Genomic DNA, 23,499 nt, shown 5'->3' with positions numbered 1-23,499 from the left:
GGCGGATCAAGAGAGCACACTCTGAGCGAGGCAAAGCACACGAGGAAACAGCAGTTTCAAGATGGCAGCTGAACAAGAGAAGAAGGATGGCAAAACAGAAGGGGATTGCAAGTTCCCTTGACCTTCTCAACAAGTTACCATTACTTTCCAGAAACCTTGCGAATAGAAAGCATAACACCAGGAAACCAGGCTGAAGAATCCTGCATTGTGTGTCAGAGATACCCAGGTCCCTCCTGCGCCAATAATCGAGGCAGGGAGAAGCACCATCTGCCGTGGTACCGTCCTTGGCTCCAAGAACAAAGCAGTGTCAGTAAAATCAATACAGCCCATGAGTTGGGGAGACCGATACAAGACCGGTCTGTGTTGAAGCCAAGGTTGCAAGTAGTTACATTGTATGGCGAGCACTGGAACGAACATTGTTAAAATTCCTGTGATAAGAGACGCAAGTAAAGTTGAACTGCTGATGAGTGACTGAACTTTAAAAGCAAGATACAATACCTTTGAAAGAGTGGTCCGGCACCACGTAGGTGCTAAATCAAAGGTCTCTGTAAGGGATCCAGCTGAGAAGTGGCAAAAGTGAAAGTGAGAAAAAGGTTATATCAAGAAGAGAGCGAGTAATTGTGAATCGAAGAGGTCCTGCGATGGGTTAAGCAAAATCCTGCGCACAGTTGAAAGTCTTCGAACTTGATGAAGTAGAGAACGTTTGGCAAAGTAGAGAAATTTAGTCCGGGTCCAGCGTAGGGAGACCAATTGGAGATTTAGGGGGTCATTACAAGCCTTGCGCTAAGGGGTTAACGGTGCCATAAAAGGCTGTGGCGGTGTTAACCCCTTAGCGCCTAATTACGAGGTCCCATTGCGGCTCCCGACCTTAACGGCTGGTCTGGACCAGCCGTTAAAGTAGGGACCCGCAAAGGGACCTTGATAGGCCAATTTGCAGTACCGTAATTACCGCCTTCCCCATTCCCATTGAGCCCTATGGGGCAAAAATGGGAATGGGGAAGGGCCAATGGTGCAATGGGGAATTACCGCCCCGCCACCCTTGGAATGGGGTGGTAATTCCCCATTGCACCATGGCAGACTCATTACAATACCGGCAGTAACCATGGTGCTAATAGCGCCATTGGTTACCGCCGGTGTTGTAATGAGGGCCTTAGTGTCAAAGTGGGTCTGAGCGTGGGAGGGGGGGACCCGGGGCGAACAGTAAATCACCCGAGAAGTTGTATATGTGAAATCCTAAGAAGAAAGGAACTTTAATGTTTGTTGCGATGCATCAGACCCTCTAAAAAAGCAGTGGCTTTCCGAGCCCATTAAGAACAGCCCTGCCAGGACTGTGTGGGAGGGCGGCCCGACTGGGCTGCCTAGCCGTGCCCTCAAAAGCCTGCCTCGTGGCCAGCTAGGCAGGCCTGTCATAAATGAAATCCTCCCGGGCTGTGTATGTCAGGAGCAGCCTGGGAGGGAATACAGAGAAGCACAGCGGAAACAAAGCCCTCCCCTCCCTGAAGGGTGTGGCAGTGAAGATTGAGGCGGTGGCAAAGTCTTGGGTTGCTCTGTTGAGTGGCCCGGGTGAAGGAAGCTTTGGGTTGCTCAGTGGAGCAGACCGGGTGAAGACGCGACCCACCCCCTGCATTGCTACAAGGCATTGCTCAGGGGGCGGGCCTGGAGTAGGCCTACTACCTGATGTAAAAATGGCGCTGGGTTGTGGCAGTGATGTTGGGTGGGCCCCCAGCCAACGGGGTCCAGCACTAAATCAATATACATACCACAGCTTTTGGCAGTGATGTTGGGTGGGCCCCCAGCCAACAAGGCCCACCCTAAAATAATATTGATACTGTGGGTTTCAGCAGTGAGTGTGAGCGGTTCCCATGTGCATAGGGGGACACCCAGAACAGTGTCTAGAGCGTGGGCAGTCGGTTGACCCAATGTGGTGACGGGTCACCCTGAAAGAGGACAAGGGGCCAGGAGCCGTTGTATTTAAACAGAGGGCCATCAAGAAGTTGTCAGCAGCATCTTCAGTGAATAGACCCCCAGCCTGCAACCAACCCTTCACAGTCCTTCTTCTAAGCCAGCGCCAGAAGGACAGACCTGCAAGGTACTGTGAAGGGGTGACTGTCTGTAGCAGTCATCACATTGTAATATAATGGTGTATGTTGTATATATGTTGTGAGTCTATGTATACATGTATGAGTAGTTATGTGTATATGTGATTAATGCTATGTATGGTAAATGTTAAGTAGGGGAAAGTAGAGAGTTGGGTTGTTAAGGGAATGTTAAGTAGGGTAACTGTTAAGTAGTGATAGATAGGATATTATGTTGATGGCCATTGTTGTTAATTGGGAGTAGAGGGGCGGTACCCTGGTGTGAGGTAGAGGGATAGGTTGGTAGCCCTGTCCGAGGCCGCCTTACAGGACAGGACCACCCACAGAGGCCAACCTCTGGCCTCACTCTCCATGTGGGTGGAACCTGAGTTTAGGAAGGGTATTGGTTGCTGCAAGCTCTTCCTTATGTTCCTTGACAAACCTCCAATGAAGGGTGACCTGACGTAGCTGGTTCCCTCTTAGACGGAGCTCATACTAAGGGAATCCTAGGCTCTCGGTTTTAAGAATAATGCTGTGTTAAAATAAAGAGGGGCTCCGTTGAGGTCTCTATGAAAATAATTCACTCTGGTGTCTGTGTTCTTATTCATCTAAGAACTCAGGGTGGAGCTCATCTCCTGAATTGATAACTCTTTAATTTGCAGGTTGCTCAGTGCCAGAGGCGTTGGTAGGGATGAGGGGGGGAGGGTGAGCGGGCTATATCCCCAGTTCTTTTGTTTGTAGCCTCGGATAGAAGCTCAGGGACTACAACCAAAAGGCTATAGCTAGCCCCGAATCCCGCCAGTCCCGACATTAGCTTAGCCCCTGATCTTTTCCAGACCTAGCAACACCCCTGCTCAGCGCCCACCAGAGCAGCAGGTCTGGGATGATGGGGTGGTGTCGGTGAGTCAGTTTGTTAATACTGTGCTCAACCGGGCCAGAAAAATAAACAGGCCCTACATTATATTGTGACAGGAGAAAGGCACATGCCCCTGTAGGTCCTGGCCACCAGGGCCTCCTAGACACACCTAGCACCTATGGGAATGTCTAACCATACCTGCTATTCCGTTTGCTAGGTCAACTCAGTGCTACAAACAAACCCCACCATTAAATATGTTCACCATGTTTAAAGTATAAATGTGCTACTACATTTGACACTTTGTCAAAAATAGAAAGTTAATCAATGAAATACAGTGGTATCTACTTTCCTTTTCCTGGAGGTTTCCTGAAAGCTGTCAGGTGACTAGTGAACATTTCGAATCACATCAGTGATGTCAGTGCTTTTATGATCACTTATCTCGACAAAGCTCAGTGCTGTCAGACCACTACAGTGGGAATAGGCATGGTACAAAAGACGCTTTACGTAACATAAAGGATGACATTATTTCAGAATGCGATTTTCAGTTGAACCTATTAGACCATGGCAGCTGAACAATCCATTTGCTAGCAAAGTTTACCTTTCAGAAACTGCACTATCGTTTTGACTATGAACTAACGTATCCCTTTGTAAAGGGAGCCGAGTGCAGTTCAAGTCTGCCTGCAAGTATTGGCTCTTAAAGCCCCAGATTTCACGGCCCTACCTACATGTGGAAACATATCTCCAGCATAACATGTGACTCCTAAGAGCCCCTGGAGCAAGCCACCACCATCATTAGTCACAGGTCTATGACAGGTGAGTGTGGAGCACCCATGCACACTCCTGCGAGTTTTATGTTTCCTTTTGCAAAATCACAACTTTTCCTCTCCTTTTCGTGAATTGCACGGTTTTGATACAACCAATGTGCATGTTCCAATGTCCAGATAGTGTATCATTAAACACAGGTGTCTGAACAATGGCGCTATTATGGTTTCCTCAAAGGACTTCAATATTTCCTCAGTCTGAAGATAAGGGACATGTTTGTGCATTACTGAGTTTTCCAATTTATAATGAACTTGACGTGCTTTTACCATTTGTGTTTTTATAGAGAAGGTTCCATTTTTTAAATATTACTTCAATAAGTGAATACGATAATGGATTTGGTCAGAAAGGTGACAACGTTAATGATGTAAGCCCATCCAACCGCGATGCAAGGCACAGCTCCAGAAGAAGGCAGGTAATGGAGCAGTGGAGAAGCAATGGCAACTACTTGACCAACATCTCGCTGGCTCGTGCATGTAGGTAAACAATCCCAAAGATCTATGATTCTTTGATAGTTATTCTGAAGTCACTGAAATCCCTGAATCTTTCCCAGGAAGCCTGGGAGTTTGTCCAAGATTATGGCGTCAATGCGTAGGTGTGTAACTGCAGCACCCTTATTAGGATTATGCGAGCAGCAGTAGGTGGGCGAGGCAGGGCAGGACCACTACTGATGAGAGAAGGGAGATGAGAAAGAAGCAGGAAAGAGAATGAGAGCGAGAAAGTGAGTGAGTGAGAGAGGCAAATAGAGGAGTACATGACAGACATCAGAAAAAGGTTATTTGTTTTGATGTTTAACATAGCATGTACGGATACATTGATTTACAGTTAAGATATTAGTTTGTAAGGTATGTGGGTTTCACAGGAATTCTATTTACTTTTTTTAGGAGTTGTCATTCCGTTTTAGTTTTAGTATTGTTTTGGGATTAGAAAAGGAAGCATGTAAGGGAGCGGCGGCTGGCGTCATGAGCTGTGAGTCTGTTATTCTGCTGATCAGAAGGAGTGGTCCTTGGAGGGTTGTAAATCTTGGGGAATCTTCTCGTGTATTCAAGGAGCATCTGAGCTTGTAATTTATAAATGATGATCCTGGCACACAACAGTCTCTGAAACTATTTAATATTTCTTGAACAGACCCAAAATAAACTTACCACCAGACGCCAGATCAATTGGAAATGTGTTATTTAAACACTTCTAGGAATTTGGCAAAATCAATCACCTGCTGCATCATACCTGGCAGAAGTAATGAATCTACCTTTCTTGATATTAAGGAAGAAATACTCGAGTCAAATAATTCCAAGCAATCTGCGGCTGTCATGGTTATTGATTTGTCAGCAATGTATGACACTGTACATCACACTATGCAAATCCACCACCTCAAACACGACATAGGAATCCAGAGAACTGCTCTAAAATGGTCATCTCCTTCCTCAATGATTAATTAGCCCAGGTAAAATTGGAAATCTCTTCTCAAACCCAAGACCTCAATCCAAAGGTTTGCCTCCGAACTCATCCCTTTCAACAGGGCTCTTCAAAGCTTACCTATGGTGCCGAGCATCTCTGATTGAGTAGTTTTACCGCCTAATCTCTATCCTGATGACTTTGAGCTGGTGATCTGATTGGGTGATAAAGGCCCCTGACCGGACAAGTTATCAGCATAACTTAGCCCTATCCCGCCTTAACTCACTTAAAACTGAGGACCTACACTGTGATACCACTGCAGGTACAGGACTACCCGTTTTTTGGCCCGATCACTTGGTTCTTCCCCGTGCCAGAAAACAAATTGAAACATTTATAAATTTAATGTTTGGTTCCAACCTCTATTTTGGCCCTCATATCCCATCTCTCAACAGCAAGTGCAATTATGAACTACATCCCCTTCATGGATCTTCAACTAAAAACAGAAATCATTCAATCACTTATCAAAATTGGATTACTGGAACAGCAAGTACATTGGACTACGTAAAGAAGTAATCTAGAAACAGAAGTTAATCCAGAACAGTGCAGCGCACATGATACTAGGTCTGAACAATTATGGCTACATCTCCTATGCTCTGCATGGGCTGTGGAAGCAACAGTGGATTTAATCTTGAAAAGTATGAATCTTTTTCAGGTTAATAGCACTATGTGGCAACTGAATGCCCAGGGAAAAGGTACATCCTATTGAGAACCCTGAAGCGCAAACAATTTGATCCTGCCCACCTCCCTTCTGAAAACAGTTGGAGGACAGAATTTTACTAATAGGGCTGAGCATGTAGAACAACATTCCTCTACCCCTGGCATTTAACGAAATCAAGTAAGGTTTTAGACAGCCCTAAAAACAACACTTTTTCACACAGTCTTCTGCAAGTGGCACAGCCTTGAGTCATAGATGAATACCAACTCATTGGGATCTCTGCAACTATCGACCCTTACACTCAATCTCTTACCCAATTCCTGCTTGACCAGGTGCAGGAATACTAAGACCGGACTCACTTTAGGAAACCTCATATTTAATGTTATGTTTTTCCTCCTTATGCTTTCTCTACACTACCCCAATTTCTCCACTCTGTAAAGCCTTTATGAATGTATGTTTATCGTGATTAATCTAAATATGTTTACAAGTTAAACATATAATAGAAATATCAAAAAATATATAAATATAAAAATAAAAAAGAAAGTTACATTTTCTTTACAAGTTGCAATTCTCAGCATGCATTTACTTCTATTAAGCATTTGAGAGTACAACCCAGAGTACCAGGAATTAAAATGTCTTGCTCTGAGACTTGACAGGATGAGAGACGAAAAGGATCCGCATCCAGCCAAGTGAAGTTGTACGTAGATAGCGTGTACCAAAATGAGACTTCTTTGTTAGGGATTATATTTACATGTCCTGAGCCCCCTCAAAAGCATAGTACTTGCCCTGCACCCCACCCTTTAAAAACAGAATAGTTATGTATCCACTCTTACTGGCTGAATGCTGTACACTTAGCCCTACCCTTCCAAGCAGCCTGTTATATTTGATGCCAAATTCCTTCCATCTAAAGTAGTAAATAGATACTCCCATCCAACAGTGTTCGAGGTATGGTCTGCATCCAGAGATGCCTTTGCCATTTCATTCTCTATACTCTAACCCCTCCCATTAAATGAAACAGTCTTCCCGAATTGTGTTCCACTCTGGAATCCACACCAAGCACTACGTTGAACAAATGTTCTGATTTGAAAAACAAAGGTTTGCTAACTAATGGGCAGTAAAAGACAAACGGCCAAACAACGTCATCAATCTAGTATCCAGGCAGACTTTCAACCATCCAGCGTGCAAACATAACATTCGAGACACAAAGCAGAATCTCATCCTGGTAAATAAATACTGACCAGGCAATAATAAAGCAAAGGTGATATTGAATGGCAAACAAGACACAAGGACAACGCTCAGATACTGTCTGAGGAGCTACGACTGGAGCCTTTTACTAATTAAAATATAATGCAGGACTCACTAGAGCGAGCAGAGAGGCGAATATTCAGTGTGCACAGGATGCAGAAGCTGGAAGTTCCCGGACTTGTAGTGCAGAAGCACAACCCTACAACCAGAATACCCTTGCTTCAGAGGGGACAAAAGCAATGCTGAAGAAAAGTAGAAATTCCGTTTTTAAGTTCAGTTGCCATGCAAAGTAAGCATCTGAGATCTCCAAGAGACCTGTGACCACAGGGATATGGGGAAACAGGAGGGGCAGGCTGAAAGAGCTGTAAGGATGGGACAAGAGGTGTGTGCAACTTAAAAAGGGGAAGAAGGGCAGGAAGTGCCGGTGTTTAGTCAGCAACAGTGTGCCATTATAGGGGACAGGTACTGCAGTTAGACAGGGTTTTATTGGGATACTCTCGACAGTGTTCTCCCTAATAAACTGTACTTAAAAATTAAGCTTGAAGAGAATATAGTAGTTACTTTTTTTTTACGGAAGAAACAAATGAGATCATCTCTAATTATCAGAAAATCACTAATTTGGCTAATAGATACAGCTAGGATCAGAGTTCAAATGTCAAGTGGGGTCTTATAGTGCCTTACCAAGACTGCCTTACACAAGGCATTGTTTCCCTAGGAGCCAATCCATGACTTAATGCCTTAGTTAATTCATTTACTCGAGATCACTTGCAGGCGATTTGTGACTCACTAGCTTCATACATTGTCACTTAAATTGACAATATACGCGTCAACATCCAATTGGTTCAGCAATCTGCTATGGGCTTAATGCCATTAAGGGTAGATAATTGTCATACCTGGTCCAAATTCCCCATATTGTCAGAGGAAATAGTGGGCCAGACTATGATGCACTTGAAATCCTCTGCGCTGTCAGACCCGGTTCCACTGGATGTGCTTAAGGTCATTGTGCCAGGTATACTCGGTTGAGTCTCACAAGCAGTCAATCTGTCCTGTCAATCTGGACATATTCCATTGGAACTTAAACAAGCTGTGGCCATGCCTCTTTTGAAAAAAACATCTCTGGATCCCTTAGTTCCCGCAAATTTTCGTCCTATCTCTCTTCTAGCTTGTTTCATGAATTTGCTCCAAGCTTTGGTCTCTCCTCTTTTTTCTTCTTTCTTGGAATCCTATAGGTTCTTTGACCACTTCCAGTCAGGATTTTGCCCGAGACCCGGCACAGAGAGTATCCTGGTTTCTGTGGTTGATGACATGGCCAGGCTGGTTGACAGTGAGGGAGTGGGTGCCCTGATTTTGCTAGACCTATTGAGACTGTTGACCACTCCATTCTGCTGTCCCGCCTGACGGTGGCAGGCAGGTCCGTCCTGGCGTGGTTTACCTCCCGTGAGAAACCAGAAGGTGTCTTACCCACTAGTACCCAGGGAGCTGTCATCCAGGTGGCCAGGACAGGGCCATCGCTTTTGGATCCAGTTCCTGGGGTGGACCAGTGCGGGAAGATCACCTGGGTGAGGGATATTTGGCGAGTGGAACACCGGATGGTGAGACGCAGTATCCTCTTCCATGTAACACCTTCACCCCATCCTACCAGGTAGGATATTTAGGAACTCGACCCTCCCTCCTTTTACAACACAAACACTTTCACATGCACAGCCTGCTATGAGAAGAAACAGACTAACACCGAGCAGTATACCTGACATGTCCCAATACAATGGTCAGGCGAGGTCAGGCAACTACTGACCATCACACACACACCTGACTTCCATTAAGCTTCCTCACACAGATAAAAGGCGGATCAAGAGAGCACACTCTGAGCGAGGCAAAGCACACGAGGAAACAGCAGTTTCAAGATGGCAGCTGAACAAGAGAAGAAGGATGGCAAAACAGAAGGGGATTGCAAGTTCCCTTGACCTTCTCAACAAGTTACCATTACTTTCCAGAAACCTTGCGAATAGAAAGCATAACACCAGGAAACCAGGCTGAAGAATCCTGCATTGTGTGTCAGAGATACCCAGGTCCCTCCTGCGCCAATAATCGAGGCAGGGAGAAGCACCATCTGCCGTGGTACCGTCCTTGGCTCCAAGAACAAAGCAGTGTCAGTAAAATCAATACAGCCCATGAGTTGGGGAGACCGATACAAGACCGGTCTGTGTTGAAGCCAAGGTTGCAAGTAGTTACATTGTATGGCGAGCACTGGAACGAACATTGTTAAAATTCCTGTGATAAGAGACGCAAGTAAAGTTGAACTGCTGATGAGTGACTGAACTTTAAAAGCAAGATACAATACCTTTGAAAGAGTGGTCCGGCACCACGTAGGTGCTAAATCAAAGGTCTCTGTAAGGGATCCAGCTGAGAAGTGGCAAAAGTGAAAGTGAGAAAAAGGTTATATCAAGAAGAGAGCGAGTAATTGTGAATCGAAGAGGTCCTGCGATGGGTTAAGCAAAATCCTGCGCACAGTTGAAAGTCTTCGAACTTGATGAAGTAGAGAACGTTTGGCAAAGTAGAGAAATTTAGTCCGGGTCCAGCGTAGGGAGACCAATTGGAGATTTAGGGGGTCATTACAAGCCTTGCGCTAAGGGGTTAACGGTGCCATAAAAGGCTGTGGCGGTGTTAACCCCTTAGCGCCTAATTACGAGGTCCCATTGCGGCTCCCGACCTTAACGGCTGGTCTGGACCAGCCGTTAAAGTAGGGACCCGCAAAGGGACCTTGATAGGCCAATTTGCAGTACCGTAATTACCGCCTTCCCCATTCCCATTGAGCCCTATGGGGCAAAAATGGGAATGGGGAAGGGCCAATGGTGCAATGGGGAATTACCGCCGCGCACCCCTTGGAATGGGGTGGTAATTCCCCATTGCACCATGGCAGACTCATTACAATACCGGCAGTAACCATGGTGCTAATAGCGCCATTGGTTACCGCCGGTGTTGTAATGAGGGCCTTAGTGTCAAAGTGGGTCTGAGCGTGGGAGGGGGGGACCCGGGGCGAACAGTAAATCACCCGAGAAGTTGTATATGTGAAATCCTAAGAAGAAAGGAACTTTAATGTTTGTTGCGATGCATCAGACCCTCTAAAATAAGAGACTCTGAATGGCAAAGAGACTTTTGTACAGAAGGCCCTGATGTTGAGGTTTTGAACTGCATCCTCATGCTACAGGAGCCAGAGAGTGTGCTAAGCCCGAGTGTGCCTCCATGTCCCTTGCTGAAAACGTGGGGAAGGGAAGCCAACGGCATGAATATCCTGACATATAATTTCTTGAACCCTTTTCTTTTCCATACCATTGTTTCTCACACTATTTGTATTTAGAAGTAAGGATTCGAAATATGTTTATTAGTATAGGCCCTTTTATTTTGACAGACTTGACTAGAACTGCGTTATTATTAATTGATGGTCGTAGCTTTCTCGCTTCTTTAGATTTAGGATTAGATAGGCGTTTTCCAAACCCAATTGAAGTTCAATAAACACCCTTGAACTGTGATCACTTGTGTCTGTCATACTGTTTGACACCATACCTTCCTTTCACTCCTTCCTGACAAATGGCTTTCTCTTCCTCCTTTTTCTTCCCCTTCTCACTTGCTATCCTGTGGGGATTCCCAGGGCTCCACCTTGTTCCCTATGCTTTTTAATATCTATATCCAGGCTCTTGTTTGTCTTGTCCATTCCTTCGTCCTCCGGTGCTACTCATATGCTGACGACAGCCAAATACTTGTTCGTATCAATCTCAACCAGTTGGAGGTGTTGTTGTGCTTGTGTCAGTGTTTGGCAGCTGTGTGGGAGTGGATGAACAGCAATTGGCTGAAACTGAATGGGGCCAAGACGGGGATCTTGGTGGTGGGCTCTCTCCCTAATCCTACACTTTGGACGCCTTCTTTTGGCCTTCCACACTGGGTGACTTTCCTTTTCTGGTGATGTTGGTGAAAAATCTGGGGTTGTTCTTTCCTCTACTCTATCTATGGTCCCTTAGGCAGGTGCAGTTTGCAAAGATGGACATTTTCATCTGAGGCTGCTACGAAGGGTTCTTCCTTTTTTGCCTAGTCACCTCCGCCCTCCTGCAGTGGCTGCACTTGTCCTCAGCTGACTTGATTATTGTAATTCTCTATTTCTGGTTCAACCAGTGGGACTAATATACCGTCTCCAGGTACTACAAAACCTAGCAGCTCAAAGTGCTACTAACTCAACCTATGGTACTCACACTTTGCCAGTCCTGCGCTCATTGCACTGGCTTCCAGTGGCTAGGCACATCAAATGTAAAGCTCTTTGCCTAGTTCATCGAGCTTTTTATAAGCAGAGAGCCAACTGTGGGACACATTTATCCCTTATTGTCCTACTTGATTCTAATATTCTAGTATTATGCTAACGTGGTAGAACACTAGTGCCTAAAGAACTAGAATGTGCTGCACTGTGAGGGTGCTCTCAGTCAGTAAGTCTGCATCAACTGTAACAGTGACAACTAGTTTTCTGACGACCTGAGAGCTGCAAAGCTTGGTGTTCGCCAAGTTGAGCGTAAATGGCATTGATCATATAACCTTATTGACAAAGCAACATTTTCTTCTCTATCTAGAAAATATGATCGGCTGATTAAGACTACTAAACGTCCCGTCCTCCTCTATAGCCTGGCGACCTTAGGGATCTCGGGCCCTGTGCTCTCTTGGTTTACCTCCTTCCTTACCGGTAGGGGTCAGTCTGTTTCTCTTTATCCTTTTCTGTCTTCTGTTGACTCTCTGTTTTGTGGGGTCCCACAGGGCTCCGCCTTGTCCCCAATGTTATTTAATATCTATATTTTTTCCCTGATTGCCCTTATCTGCTTCCACGGCTTTCGGTGCTATTCTTATGCAGACGACACCCAAATCCCAGTCTGTTTGGATCTGGACCGGGACATGTGTCGTCTCGCATGTATGATTGCCGTGTGGCTGTGGAGGACTGGATGGGAGTCAGTTGGCTCAAGTTGAACGGGACAAGACAGAGGTCCTGGTGGGGGGATCTGCAGTCATGTCTAACTCTTTGTCTTCTTCTTTTTGGCCTGCTTCTCTGGGTGCTCTCCCTGTTCCGGTTACGGTAGTGAAGAAACTGGGGGGTTACCTGCAGTATGCTAGTCTGGTCATTTTCTGCTGCGGGTTCTCTGCAAAGTCTTGCCCTTTCTCCCTACTCGACTGCACCTTCCGGTGGTGGCTGCATTAGTTTCGAGTAGGATAGATTATTGCAATGCACTTTTTCTGTCTGCAATTACTCCAGAATTTAGCTGCCTGAGTTGCTACCGGCACCCTTTATGGCACCCATATCAGCCCGGTACTACGTCACCTGCACTGGCTCCCTGTGCAGCAGCGGATTGAGTTTAAATCCCTATGTAGTGTTCATCAGGCGATCTATCAGGTTGGACTAGAATTTCTTCAGGATAAGTTCCTGCCCTACACTCCCAGTCGTATTCTTCTCTCAAGTAAAGAGAGACTGTTGGTGGTTCCTAGGTTTCGTCTTCAGAGAGAGGGCAGCAGGGCCTTCTCTGTTGTGGCTGCCAGGTTGTGGACTTCTCTTCCCTTTAGGCTCAAGGCCACTGAGAATCACCTAGTCTTTCGTCACCTACTCAAGACAATTCTCTTTGGCAAACATTTTTAATCTCTGTTCTCTGCCGCAACTCTCCTGCGGTATTGCAATGTACTTCTTCGCGCCAAGGTGCCCTTGGTCGTACGTGCGCGTAAAAAATGCCCCTAACATAACAACTACCACTCTGGTACTTTGGGTGCCAATTGCACTGTAAAGTCCTTCTACCTTGGAGGCACGTGCCGGTATATTATTTGGGTGCTGTGCAAGGATCTTGCACAAATTTCCACTGACGTGCTATTCGTAAATTTTTCTGTATGTCACTTTTTTACCATTACACAAAACGAGGCTCTATTTTACATTCAGCCACAACCCCTCAATGTAGCACTAAACACTATTTCAATTGCCTGGCAAATCCTTAATGCAGGGGATTGACATCCTTTCCAGGTGACATGTGTCATACACATTTCCAGTCACACTGTCCAGCTCTAAGTCAGTCTTCTGGTGTGGCTCTGCAATGGCACACATTGAAGAATCTAGACTGTAGTAGCAATGATATGATAGGTTATTTATAACGCGCTTAATACCCAGAAGTTTCTAAGCGCGGACCCGGGGATCGAACCTGTGTTGCTCCGTGTCATCTTGCTTCCAAGGCGAGCACGTTGCTGCTGAGCTATCCTCCCGAGACACTGTATGTGTAACTCTACCAGCAGTATGTGCAACAGGGCTTTTCACTCTACTCTTGAAGTAACTGCTATTCAGCTGCCTCTGTAGTGCATTCTTGCGCAAACTAAGTGTATCTACCTTTTGCGTGTCCCCATCGCCATGATTAAATGTGGATTCTGTGACGTTAAATGTGACGTGAAAGAAAGCTCTGGATATTGGATTTTTCTCCAAGTTGCTAGAGAACACCTACATCAAAGGCAAACATCAGTACTCTCACCATCCCTGCTACATTTGTGTTGCCAAAAGCAGGCTTGATCGCTCTTCATTTTTCACAAGTTCATTCGGAGCATGTATACTTACGCTCATTAGGTCCAACCAGGCTCTTGCTAATGTCTTCTGTGGTCTGCACCTGCTTTTATTTAATCCTTTGGAAATTGCACTCCAGTCCCAGATTCAATGAACCAGTGCTCTGCTCACACCACCAGTCCTCAACACTTGTACGGTTGGTGATACTGCATATTTAGATATGTGCCAAACTGCAATAACTTTCTGACAGGTGGCATTTGAGGTGGCTACACTATAATGCCTAACACAGTCACTTTTCCAGTAGCATTGTATTTAGTAGCTGTATTTAGTAGCACTTAGAATAACAGCTGTGCTTCATTGAACAATGTACTGATTGTGGTCCTAGTAGCTGACATAGCAGTTATAGTGGCTGGATGCATACAACCACACACAATTTGAGAAACTCCACAGCATGCAGTGGCATTATGACCACCGTAAACTGTATAGCAGTACCTGTTTTTTCTGTTTTTTCCAAACACTAGATTCTTAGGCACATAAGGATATTCCATGGGCTAATATGATATCCCGTGGTTTCAACGCAAGTAATTACTGCAAAGTAAATCACTTCAATGCAATTACTTCGAAGTGTTTTCGGAAAAAAAAGGGATTGTGGTTTAAGAGGTAACTAGGGGGTGGGAAGGGGCTTTGGTATGGGTAGTAATGAAGGGGAAGCGGGTATGGGGTGATCCCCCAAATAAAATAGAAAAATCGTTGTGAAAATTCAAAGTAAATACAGGTGGTGAAATGACTTGGGACTGCTAATACCTTTGCTTTAGGTTTAAAGATATTCGTGCCTCAACAAATGTGGAAAATATTTCTCTTAAGTTGTGTTCCCCCACACCACCGTGGACTGCCTCTCTGGAAAATCTCTCTAGTAGTTAGCCTACTGAAAACCTTTCATAATTTCACTTTCTGAAGATCACTATAGTCTTTGTAGTGATTCAATGAACCTGAAGCATTTATATTGCTGAGGATTGGACTGCAATCTGTTTGGGACTTCCTGGACCTCATTTACATAACAGCTAAAATTGTGGTTCTTAGAAATAATCAAATAAAGTGAGTCACAGGCTTCCCCAATAACCGTAACAGAAAACTAGCCTTGAGACGGAAGGAGTATTTGTGTTTCACTAGCCAGAACCTGATGAGGGATTTGCATGGCCGAAACTGTCATGAACCGTCGTCTGCGTTCCTTCTGGACTTCCTGGTCCCTGACCCATAGGGGAATGAATACAGTGATCCTTCCAACATGGCCGCTTGAAACGGAATGCTGCTGGCCAGTCTCTATGCTCCACGCTGTACACTCTACAAAACAGACACGCCCCCGCTGCTCTGCACGTCTCAACGCTACCACTTGCTGTAGTCGGACGTGTGTTGCTGGAGTTCGCTCGGGGCTCTCTTCTGATTCCTGGTTCCCAGTTCCTTGAATCCCCCTTCCTTCCTTCCATTCCTCTACCTTACCTCCGATCTTCCTGGATTTTCTTCCACGCTTGGGTCACAGCGTTCCATGCCTCCGAGTGCGAACATCATTCCTTCTGGGTATCCACCCTGGACTTCTGAACGTTCCCGGAAGTTGGATAGCGAACCTCACGCTGGAATCTGAGGACCAGCGCTCGGGTTTGTACAAATCCCGGACCGTGAGAAAGAAGACATCATAGAAGGTCGCAAGCAAACAGCAAAAGCAGGTGAGAAGGGGAGAGACTTGTGACAGAAACAGAGTGGGAATAGTATCTTTTGCTACTGTTACTTTCAAATGGATGTCATAATTGCAACGGTCAAACACATACTGCTGTTCTAACACAGCTAATGATACCTCGGGGTACTACTTTTTATCACCCCCGTTGCACCAGTGGGATAGAGTAAAATGGTACACATAATGAAGGCATTTGTTTGAAATTTGTATGTTGCCTCTGCTATTACTTTGTGTTAAATTTCTTCCCCCCTGTGTTTAATGATCAGTGCCTGAATTCATATAGGGGCGCCCTCACCTGTACTTTAATTTGAGACATGTTTGTTACTAAACTGAATGTGCTAAAATTGATATCATGATGTTTTGTCCAAAGAATTGCCATGGTTAATAACCTCACCAATTTTTTATAAAAAAAAACTTTGACATATAATGTGCGGTATTGCTTTTTGAATTATGCATTCCAATTAAACACATACAACTATTGCAGTTTTTATTGCAAATAAAGGGCCTGCTCCTATCACTCTGCCATTTCACCTTTTCATTTTCAATTGCGCCTGTGAATAAACATCCAGTCTCACTCACCTTCCTATGTCCCCCAACACGCACAAAAGCTGTGGCAGCCAGGGACATGTCCTCTCACAAATGCTATGCTGTAACACCTGAAAATGTGTAAAGCAAGACAGACCCAGAAACTCATGAACATTCAGGTACTTTTAGGTACCTGAGGAAAGGATGTCCTTAGTACTAGCAGTGAGAGTAAGGGTAAGAAAAGGTTGTACCTGCTGGGGAAGATCTCTGGGGAGGGATATGTTCCGGCAGACTGCCACCCATTTGAGCTGCTGCCAGCGCAAGTATTTCTTTGGGACACCGTGCCTTTCACAAGGCATGGGCAGTTTGCATAGGCTTTACAACTGCCATCATTTGCCGTGTGGGGTCATTTGAAATAAATAGTTCAGACAATTTATTCCAAAGGTCCAGACCCGTAGGGAGTAAAGACTATCTGCTTATAAAATACATCCTCTAACTTACGTTTCAGGCCAACGAACTGATGACAGATCATACTGTTTGGGAACACATCACACTCACAAACTAGTGTTTCAGCAGGGACAGCCATTGCCATTACTGCCATACTACCATACTGAATTCAGTTTCAAGTCATTATTTGCATGCTGGAAAATTATACTTTGTCCCCCTCACCTTACCACAAAGATAGTCTTGTGTTAGTGTGTGTGACGAGATACTCTATGGGAAGGAGGGCAGCTGGCATGGTGGCACTGGGATTCCTCCTTCCAAATATCTCTCTAATAGTGCTCTTGTGTCTGGTCACACTTGCTCTGGCTGGTCCTGGTTGTGCTCAAAACCCCCACAACCCTAGCTGGTCCTGGTATCCCTATCTCTCACTACCTTGCTGGTCCTGGTCACACCCTCCCCCCATTGCTTGACTGGTATTGTTTGCTCTACCCTCCACCCACTGAATAGTCCTGATTGCCCACACATCAGGCATGGCGGGTGGTAGCTTTTCCCACGACCTATAGAAGGTTCTGTTTAACCTCACCTTCTCTTAACCGGTACAGGTGCCCCCCCACCCTCCCTCGGACTGGCCATAGTTATCCCCAATTCAATACTTTCAGTATCCTTGTCTTATAATATCAAAGATGTTCTTGCAACCATGTCCAATTGTTTTTTGTTCCCATCTATCCCCAATTCATCTTCATATTGTAAGGCACCCAGAAATGGGATTGCTACCACCAATGTATTTTTGTTCAAAACAGATTTGTCTGCTTTCAACAATAAAAACAAAACAGAAATAAAAATATAAAATGCAATTTGGTCTACAACAATTTATTTTGTTCTTCCCAAGTTGTTTAATTGCCTTGTCGGTTTCACCTGCTACTTTACCAGACGGTAGAGTGGTGCTGCTGTTGTTCTGTGTAGGGATATCCCGACACAGTAGATACATGCATCTCCCAAATACAATCTGGCTCACCAATACTATATATGGATAAAATTTGATAGTAAACGATTAGGCTAGCTTTATTTAACTCTTGTTCCAGTTTTCTAGAAACAGTCTTTCGACATGACAAGAGGAAAGGCTAACAGCTATACTCCTTCATGCAGCAGCCAGCTTTACGTCTGTGCAGGCTTTGCTTCTGCCCAGAGCATGAAGCTGCACATTGAAATAATAGGCCTTAAAGAAGTTGAAACAAACTACTTTCCTTATCCCAAGGATAGTCAGAATGACATCCTTAGGAGAACACAAGATAGCAAATCTCTTCTCTGCCAGAGTTCAAAATGAGAATGTTTTGTATACAAGAGGCCAACAACTATACAATGCAGACCTCCAGACCGAAAATAAGAAGTGTACGATTCCACTAAAACATGTGAATATCTGCTCAAGATAGTACAACTATGAAGTTTAATGAAGTGAAGCTGTGAAGCAAGCTTTGCTGTTTTCTGTAAACTAACACTATAGTTGGGTGGAGGAGCCCAATTGTGTAGGCTAGGCACCCTGGTAACTGCAAAAGTAGTCTTCTTATGGGAGGTGCAGGAATGTTTCCAAGAGGCTCTTCTTGGAGCATTTCTTGTGTGTCTCCATTTGGTGGAATTTTTTATATGAAACTGAATAGGGATAAATCAGCTTTGTTGAAGAATACGATGAGGTTGCCACTATTGGAGAGAATATTGTTCATGATGCCAGTGGCTACTTCATAGATAGGTATGGGAAGTTGAGCATACTGTAAGTCAATGAAGGGGCCTTTTATGTGAGCTTTAACATGTGAATTTGGGCTAGGCGGCGACCTTTGAAGGGTGGCTCTGACTGAGTCCTGGGTGGGTGTATGGGTGAATAACACACACATAACTTTATTTCTGTCTCTGTTGAAGTCACGTAAAGAGACATTTAAAGAGAAATACACATACAGAATGTTTTGCAAAATAAACTGCATCAACTTGTACTCACTTAAGGGACTGTGCTTTGAAGTCAAACTTGGCTCTTGCGGGTCTCATCTATATATGAAGCAAAACAAGCAAAATAAAAAAGAAAATGAGGATTGTTAAAGAGCCTTAGTCATCGGGTTAACACATATTTCTACATACATCACATGAGCTGCTGCCTGCCTAATGTATGCAATGAATTGTGCCACAACCTAAATATGAAGCAGTACAGCCCAAAGCAGAACACAAAACAACCAATGACAGATTATCAGTATTATTTGAAGTGGGGGCCTAATAAAAGTATATTCTATGCTAGTGTGGCTGCACAAAGTACTGCTCATGTTTCCATTATCAAAGGATTTTTCATCAGATGAGGATACTAAAGTTGCCTACAGAACACACAACTCAAGATGGTGTAGCCCTACTGTGCATTTGCCCGATAAGATTGTCAGATGCCAGGAACTCTAGACAATTTGACCGGTTAATTTTTACTCTATCCTCAGCTTCCTAAATCCTAAGGGTACTCTAACAACCGTTAAGGCCATATTCGGATTCTCAGAATATTCAAATCCTACCAGATTTATGAAGTTTATATTCAGCTATGTCTGGGAGGAAAGACACCTGTTTGGAAAAGTCAATGGACTCAATAGCGTACTGATGGACTTGTATTGGATAAAGCATTTTCTAATGGCCATGATAATTGCAAATTATGGCGGTCCCAGAGGGTATTATGCAGGCTATGAAGTAGCACAAAATGTCTTGTTCGTCCCTTTCATTTTTGGTTTTCCCTATGATTGTTGATGTTTGTTGTTGATGTTTTAAGAGCCTGCTTTATGATTTCCATTTTATCCTATACTATTGTAAATGTCCAAAAAAATGTCACAATGGGAATTAGCTTTAAAAATGTAAGCCCTTTTGTTTATTAAATTAAGCTACACCTTCATATATTGAGTATGTCCATAAGGTTGAGTTGGTTGGTTTGAAACATTTTCTTCATCTAAAGGAGTTCTCAAAATAGAATAATTATTGATTTCTAACATAGTTAATCATGTACAACATTTCAATTCATTATTGTTCGGATGCCAAGAGAGCAATTGTGTGATATCAGAGTTTTAACTATTTATTACAGGTGGCCAGTCAAAATACGGATTTTTAAATCACGCTTTGCACAATGTGGAGCTGAAAAGATCACTTCCCCTGCCAAAATATAATCGCTTTGCATTAGAAAGTAGAGCAATGTGGAAGTTAAAACCTTGTTTCATGACTTTCTGGTCAAACTACCATATGGAATGTAAATCTGGAAGGAGAAGTGTAGATTCCAGATAGTAGGGATTTGAACCCGAGAGAAAGACAGAAGTAAGAGAGGTTTGGGGTCTATCACCAATTTAAAATGCCCCATTCAAACACAAATTTAGCGCCACCAAAAGTCGATACAGTGACTCTCAAAGTGCAAATTGAAATTTGAGCAGTCCATATTATATACTCAATATTCAGGCATTCAGTATCTGATTTGTCCATATATCGGCTCAGGATCTTTAATAAGTCACCATGAATCTTAGCACCAAACCAACTCTAATTCAACAAACTATGATAGTCACCAATTATGGCCTAACCAACCTACTCATATCTCTATACCAACAGTTTTTTCCATTGGTGAAAAAGTGACAAACACATCTATGCCATGGGCCGAGGAACAAAATCATTTTTCATGCATCTCGTCATAAAAGCCACTTAAGTTGACAACAAAGTTGGAGTAAGGCGTTATATGTGTTTTGACTATGGTTGGACGACAAATAAGTTAAACTTAACAAGGTTTAGAAAAATGAAAAAGGTATTTTTACAATTGATTTTAGTAGGGTACCAGCTTTCATAATTTCATTTTTCTATAATAACACTGCCAACACTAATGGACATTGTGCCAAATCCAGGTAATGTGTCCCTTCTTCCCTAGAGGGAGCCACCCCCTTTCAGACTAGGAAGGTGATCCCGCTCAGCTTAACACCCGCTAGGGGACAGGGCAAGCAGGACCTCACTATTGGTCAATCGCCCGTATCACACAGCGAATCCCCAAGTAAAGTTGTTCCCACTCTTTCTGAGGAACGAAGTTAAAAGGCTTGACACCCATGCAGAAGCAGTGAGAGCCAGCCTGAGGGTAAAACAAAGCAGCTTGCACTGGAGGACAGGGGAGGGGATGGCTACCTTTGAGGGGAAGCATGGAGGCAGGAGGCAGGACCACACAGAGAAAGTGGTGGGTGGAGGAAACCTGGAGCCTACGAACACTGTGGTGTCAAGGAAGGTGGAGAGCCTGAGAAGTGCCGAGCCACTGAACCGACCGACAAGCGACTTGCTGCTAGACCGGCACATCAGCGTCAAGTCATCCTGACACTGAAGTCCTGTCTGCCACAGGCAGGAGGAACTGAAGACCAAAAGACATCGGAAAAACTGTTCCACAACAAAGGGAGAGGTTGCCTTCTCCACTGAGCACTGCTGCAGGAGAACAGGTATGCAGCACATTGGAAGACACCAGAAGAGGGTGGTGAAGAACCAAGACCATCCACAAGGGGCTGAGACTGAGAATACTCGATGAGGGGGTGAATGCAGCCAGAGAATCCGAAGGACTCATGGGCCAGACAGCCCACAATGGGGTTGACCTTAAGAATACCCCACGAGAGAGTGAATGCAACCGGAGAATCAGTCAGTCCATGAGGGGCTGACCCAGAGAAGAGCCCACAAGTGGCTGACTCAGAGAATACCCCATGAGAGAGTGAAAGCCATATGATAACCAGATGATTTAAGAGGTCAGATTGCCCTCGAGGGACTGAGACACAGAATACCTCAAGAGGAGGTGAACTCCTTACCATATCAAGATGACCTAAAGGGTCAGATAGTGCATACTGGACTAAAAGTTGTGAACGGCTAGAGAAGCTTAAAAGACCCAGGAGAGGTGAACAAGAGACTAAATACAAAATCAGAACAATCACAATTCATCAATATTGTTGTTACAAAAAAGGATCAGGTTTAGAGAACCAGCTACTACAATGTGGAGAGGAACATTTTGAACTGTTAAGAATGCTTGCATGGCGGTCCCGAGCAACCATCTCTAAGAAGAGGGAAAGACTTAAAGGACACAACTTTGAACTGTATCAGCAGAGAGGAAGAAAGAACAAAAGACGAAATTGGGCGTGGGTCAGAAAGCAGTCGTAGACAGCCAAGCAGGCTGAGAGCAAACTTACTTAGGCTAAAATAATGTTGTTTAGTTTAGTAGTAGTAGGGCTAGAGGTTGAGATTGAATAGGTTTGGGCAGAGAATGGAGTTTTTGTGAGACATCCTGACACGAAGCAGTTTGTTGTTTTCTATTAAGTCAGGGAAACCCATCGTCATAGCTATAGGGATAGTTGAGGCCTTATTTTCTTTAATAAAACTTGTTGAACCATACATATCTTCTCGTCCATCTCCTAGGTCTGACTTGCCACAACATATTTACATGAGAATAGTGAATGCTTCTTTAGTCATAGGTTAAAGTATGCCCAGCTGGAGGCAGAATGCTGGGGGAATTTCAAGGTGTGCTTCTTCTCAATACATGCAAAGATTCTCTCAATGTACGGTCAGTTTGGTAAATAATACATTTTGGTATTGATGCATTTCCTGTGTACTTGGGGTGTGGTTTGTTCCTAATGATCTGCTTTAATATTCCCCTTCACATGATTAAAGAATGTGGTCTTGTGGGGAAGAGCAAAAATACTTTTTGCTTTCTCAAAAATGTTCTCTTTTAGTATTTCTTCCAATTTCCACAGGGCCCATATGACAGAAACTGGGCAATACAAGTTCCATAATATTACATAACAGGCGTTTTTATGGAGGTTTTATTGAAAGAGAAATGTCACATGCTTCTGCATATTTGCTGCCATTGTCTATAAAGAAAATGACAATGCAAAATGATTTACAAAGTTTGAATATTCATCATAAATCACAGCATATAGTATCTGTTAATAGACCCACATGTTGTCAAATTACTATTAGAGGTAAAAATCGTTTAGATTTCAGATTGTTATGTTACCTGGTACAGAATACACTTATCATGCCACAATCTAATTTACCTGAAACTATCTGTTCATGCATAAACAATCATTAGTTAAGCTCTTTCGGAAAGCAACAATTTCTAGATTCCATTAACAGACGACTTACAAAAATAGAAAAATATAAGCAGAGTAGCTGTGTTTATGGAAGATAATAGGCCCAGCCAGTTTCCAACCTACAAGACATACAGTTAAAAGTCAAAACTAAGGATTTCTTTTTAGCTAACCTGAAAGACAACTATTACACTGAGTAATGCATGTCTGGTCAGCTAGTTAGGTACAACTTCACAAAAGCAGATGCCTACAAAGGCCCTTACACCGTGAATTTGGAAAGCATTATTTTTTTACCAAGAATAAGTGCCTCTTCTATTATGCCTTGGTACTAAGGAATAGATTACCAACTCATGCTTTTGTTAAGTTAAATGTCACTTACAAACAACATTTGGTTTCTGTTGATAAATGGTTAAGCCACACACAGATGCAATTCAACTGAAATGTACAGCACAAAGTTGACTATATATGGTGCAAGACAGATGACAAATGGAAATACCTTAATAGTTGTAGTTTCTGAAGCATTGTTTTGATTAGGAAACTGAATACAAATATGGATATAATGTACACAGACCAGGAAAATGCACATCATGAAGTCATTTTAAAATGTATATTGTATGCATAATTTTCAAATTCTAATGACCCATCATACATTATACATTAATGTTCACCTCTAGTGCATGTCCATGTAGAGAGCTATTTAAAATGTGTATATTTCAGTTTAAATATTGGTTTTACTTCAAAGGAGGGGGCTAGTTTATAACTGACACATACCCTTATGACACATCATACATTTGGTTGGTCAATAGAAGCAAGAAGGAGGGCCCTTGTAGGTGTGAGAAACTGAAAGGAACCTATCACAGGGTCTGTCCAATCCAAAACAATGTGTCAAATGATGCTACATAAGTGGGGGTTGCTGGGTCTTTAAGCTCAAACACATAGAAAGAAAAGATTGTTTTTTGGAAAACTGAGAAGCAAGAGACCTCCACCGACAGGAGAGAAGCAGATTTGCATTTGAACTGAATATAGCTGATGGGGACATCTCTTCAAA

General features: G+C 43.7%; 1 protein-coding gene across 15 annotated transcripts in view; it reads right to left on the bottom strand.

Annotated features, from left to right (window-relative positions):
- The window catches only part of SORBS1 (sorbin and SH3 domain containing 1), an 862,221-nt gene that overhangs the window by 170,826 nt on the left and 667,896 nt on the right, over nucleotides 1-23,499 (bottom strand). For all 15 annotated transcript variants that reach the window (XM_069610575.1, XM_069610579.1, XM_069610580.1 and 12 more), the window contains one exon: nucleotides 18,347-18,393. In XM_069610575.1, the coding sequence (XP_069466676.1) occupies nucleotides 18,347-18,393 (47 nt within the window). The remainder of the gene's footprint in view (nucleotides 1-18,346; nucleotides 18,394-23,499) is intronic.

This window comes from Ambystoma mexicanum, chromosome 8, assembly GCF_040938575.1.
Source record: "Ambystoma mexicanum isolate Mex_15411 chromosome 8, UKY_AmexF1_1, whole genome shotgun sequence".
Taxonomy (NCBI): domain Eukaryota; kingdom Metazoa; phylum Chordata; class Amphibia; order Caudata; family Ambystomatidae; genus Ambystoma; species Ambystoma mexicanum.
This window is presented reverse-complemented; position numbering and strand designations above follow the sequence as displayed.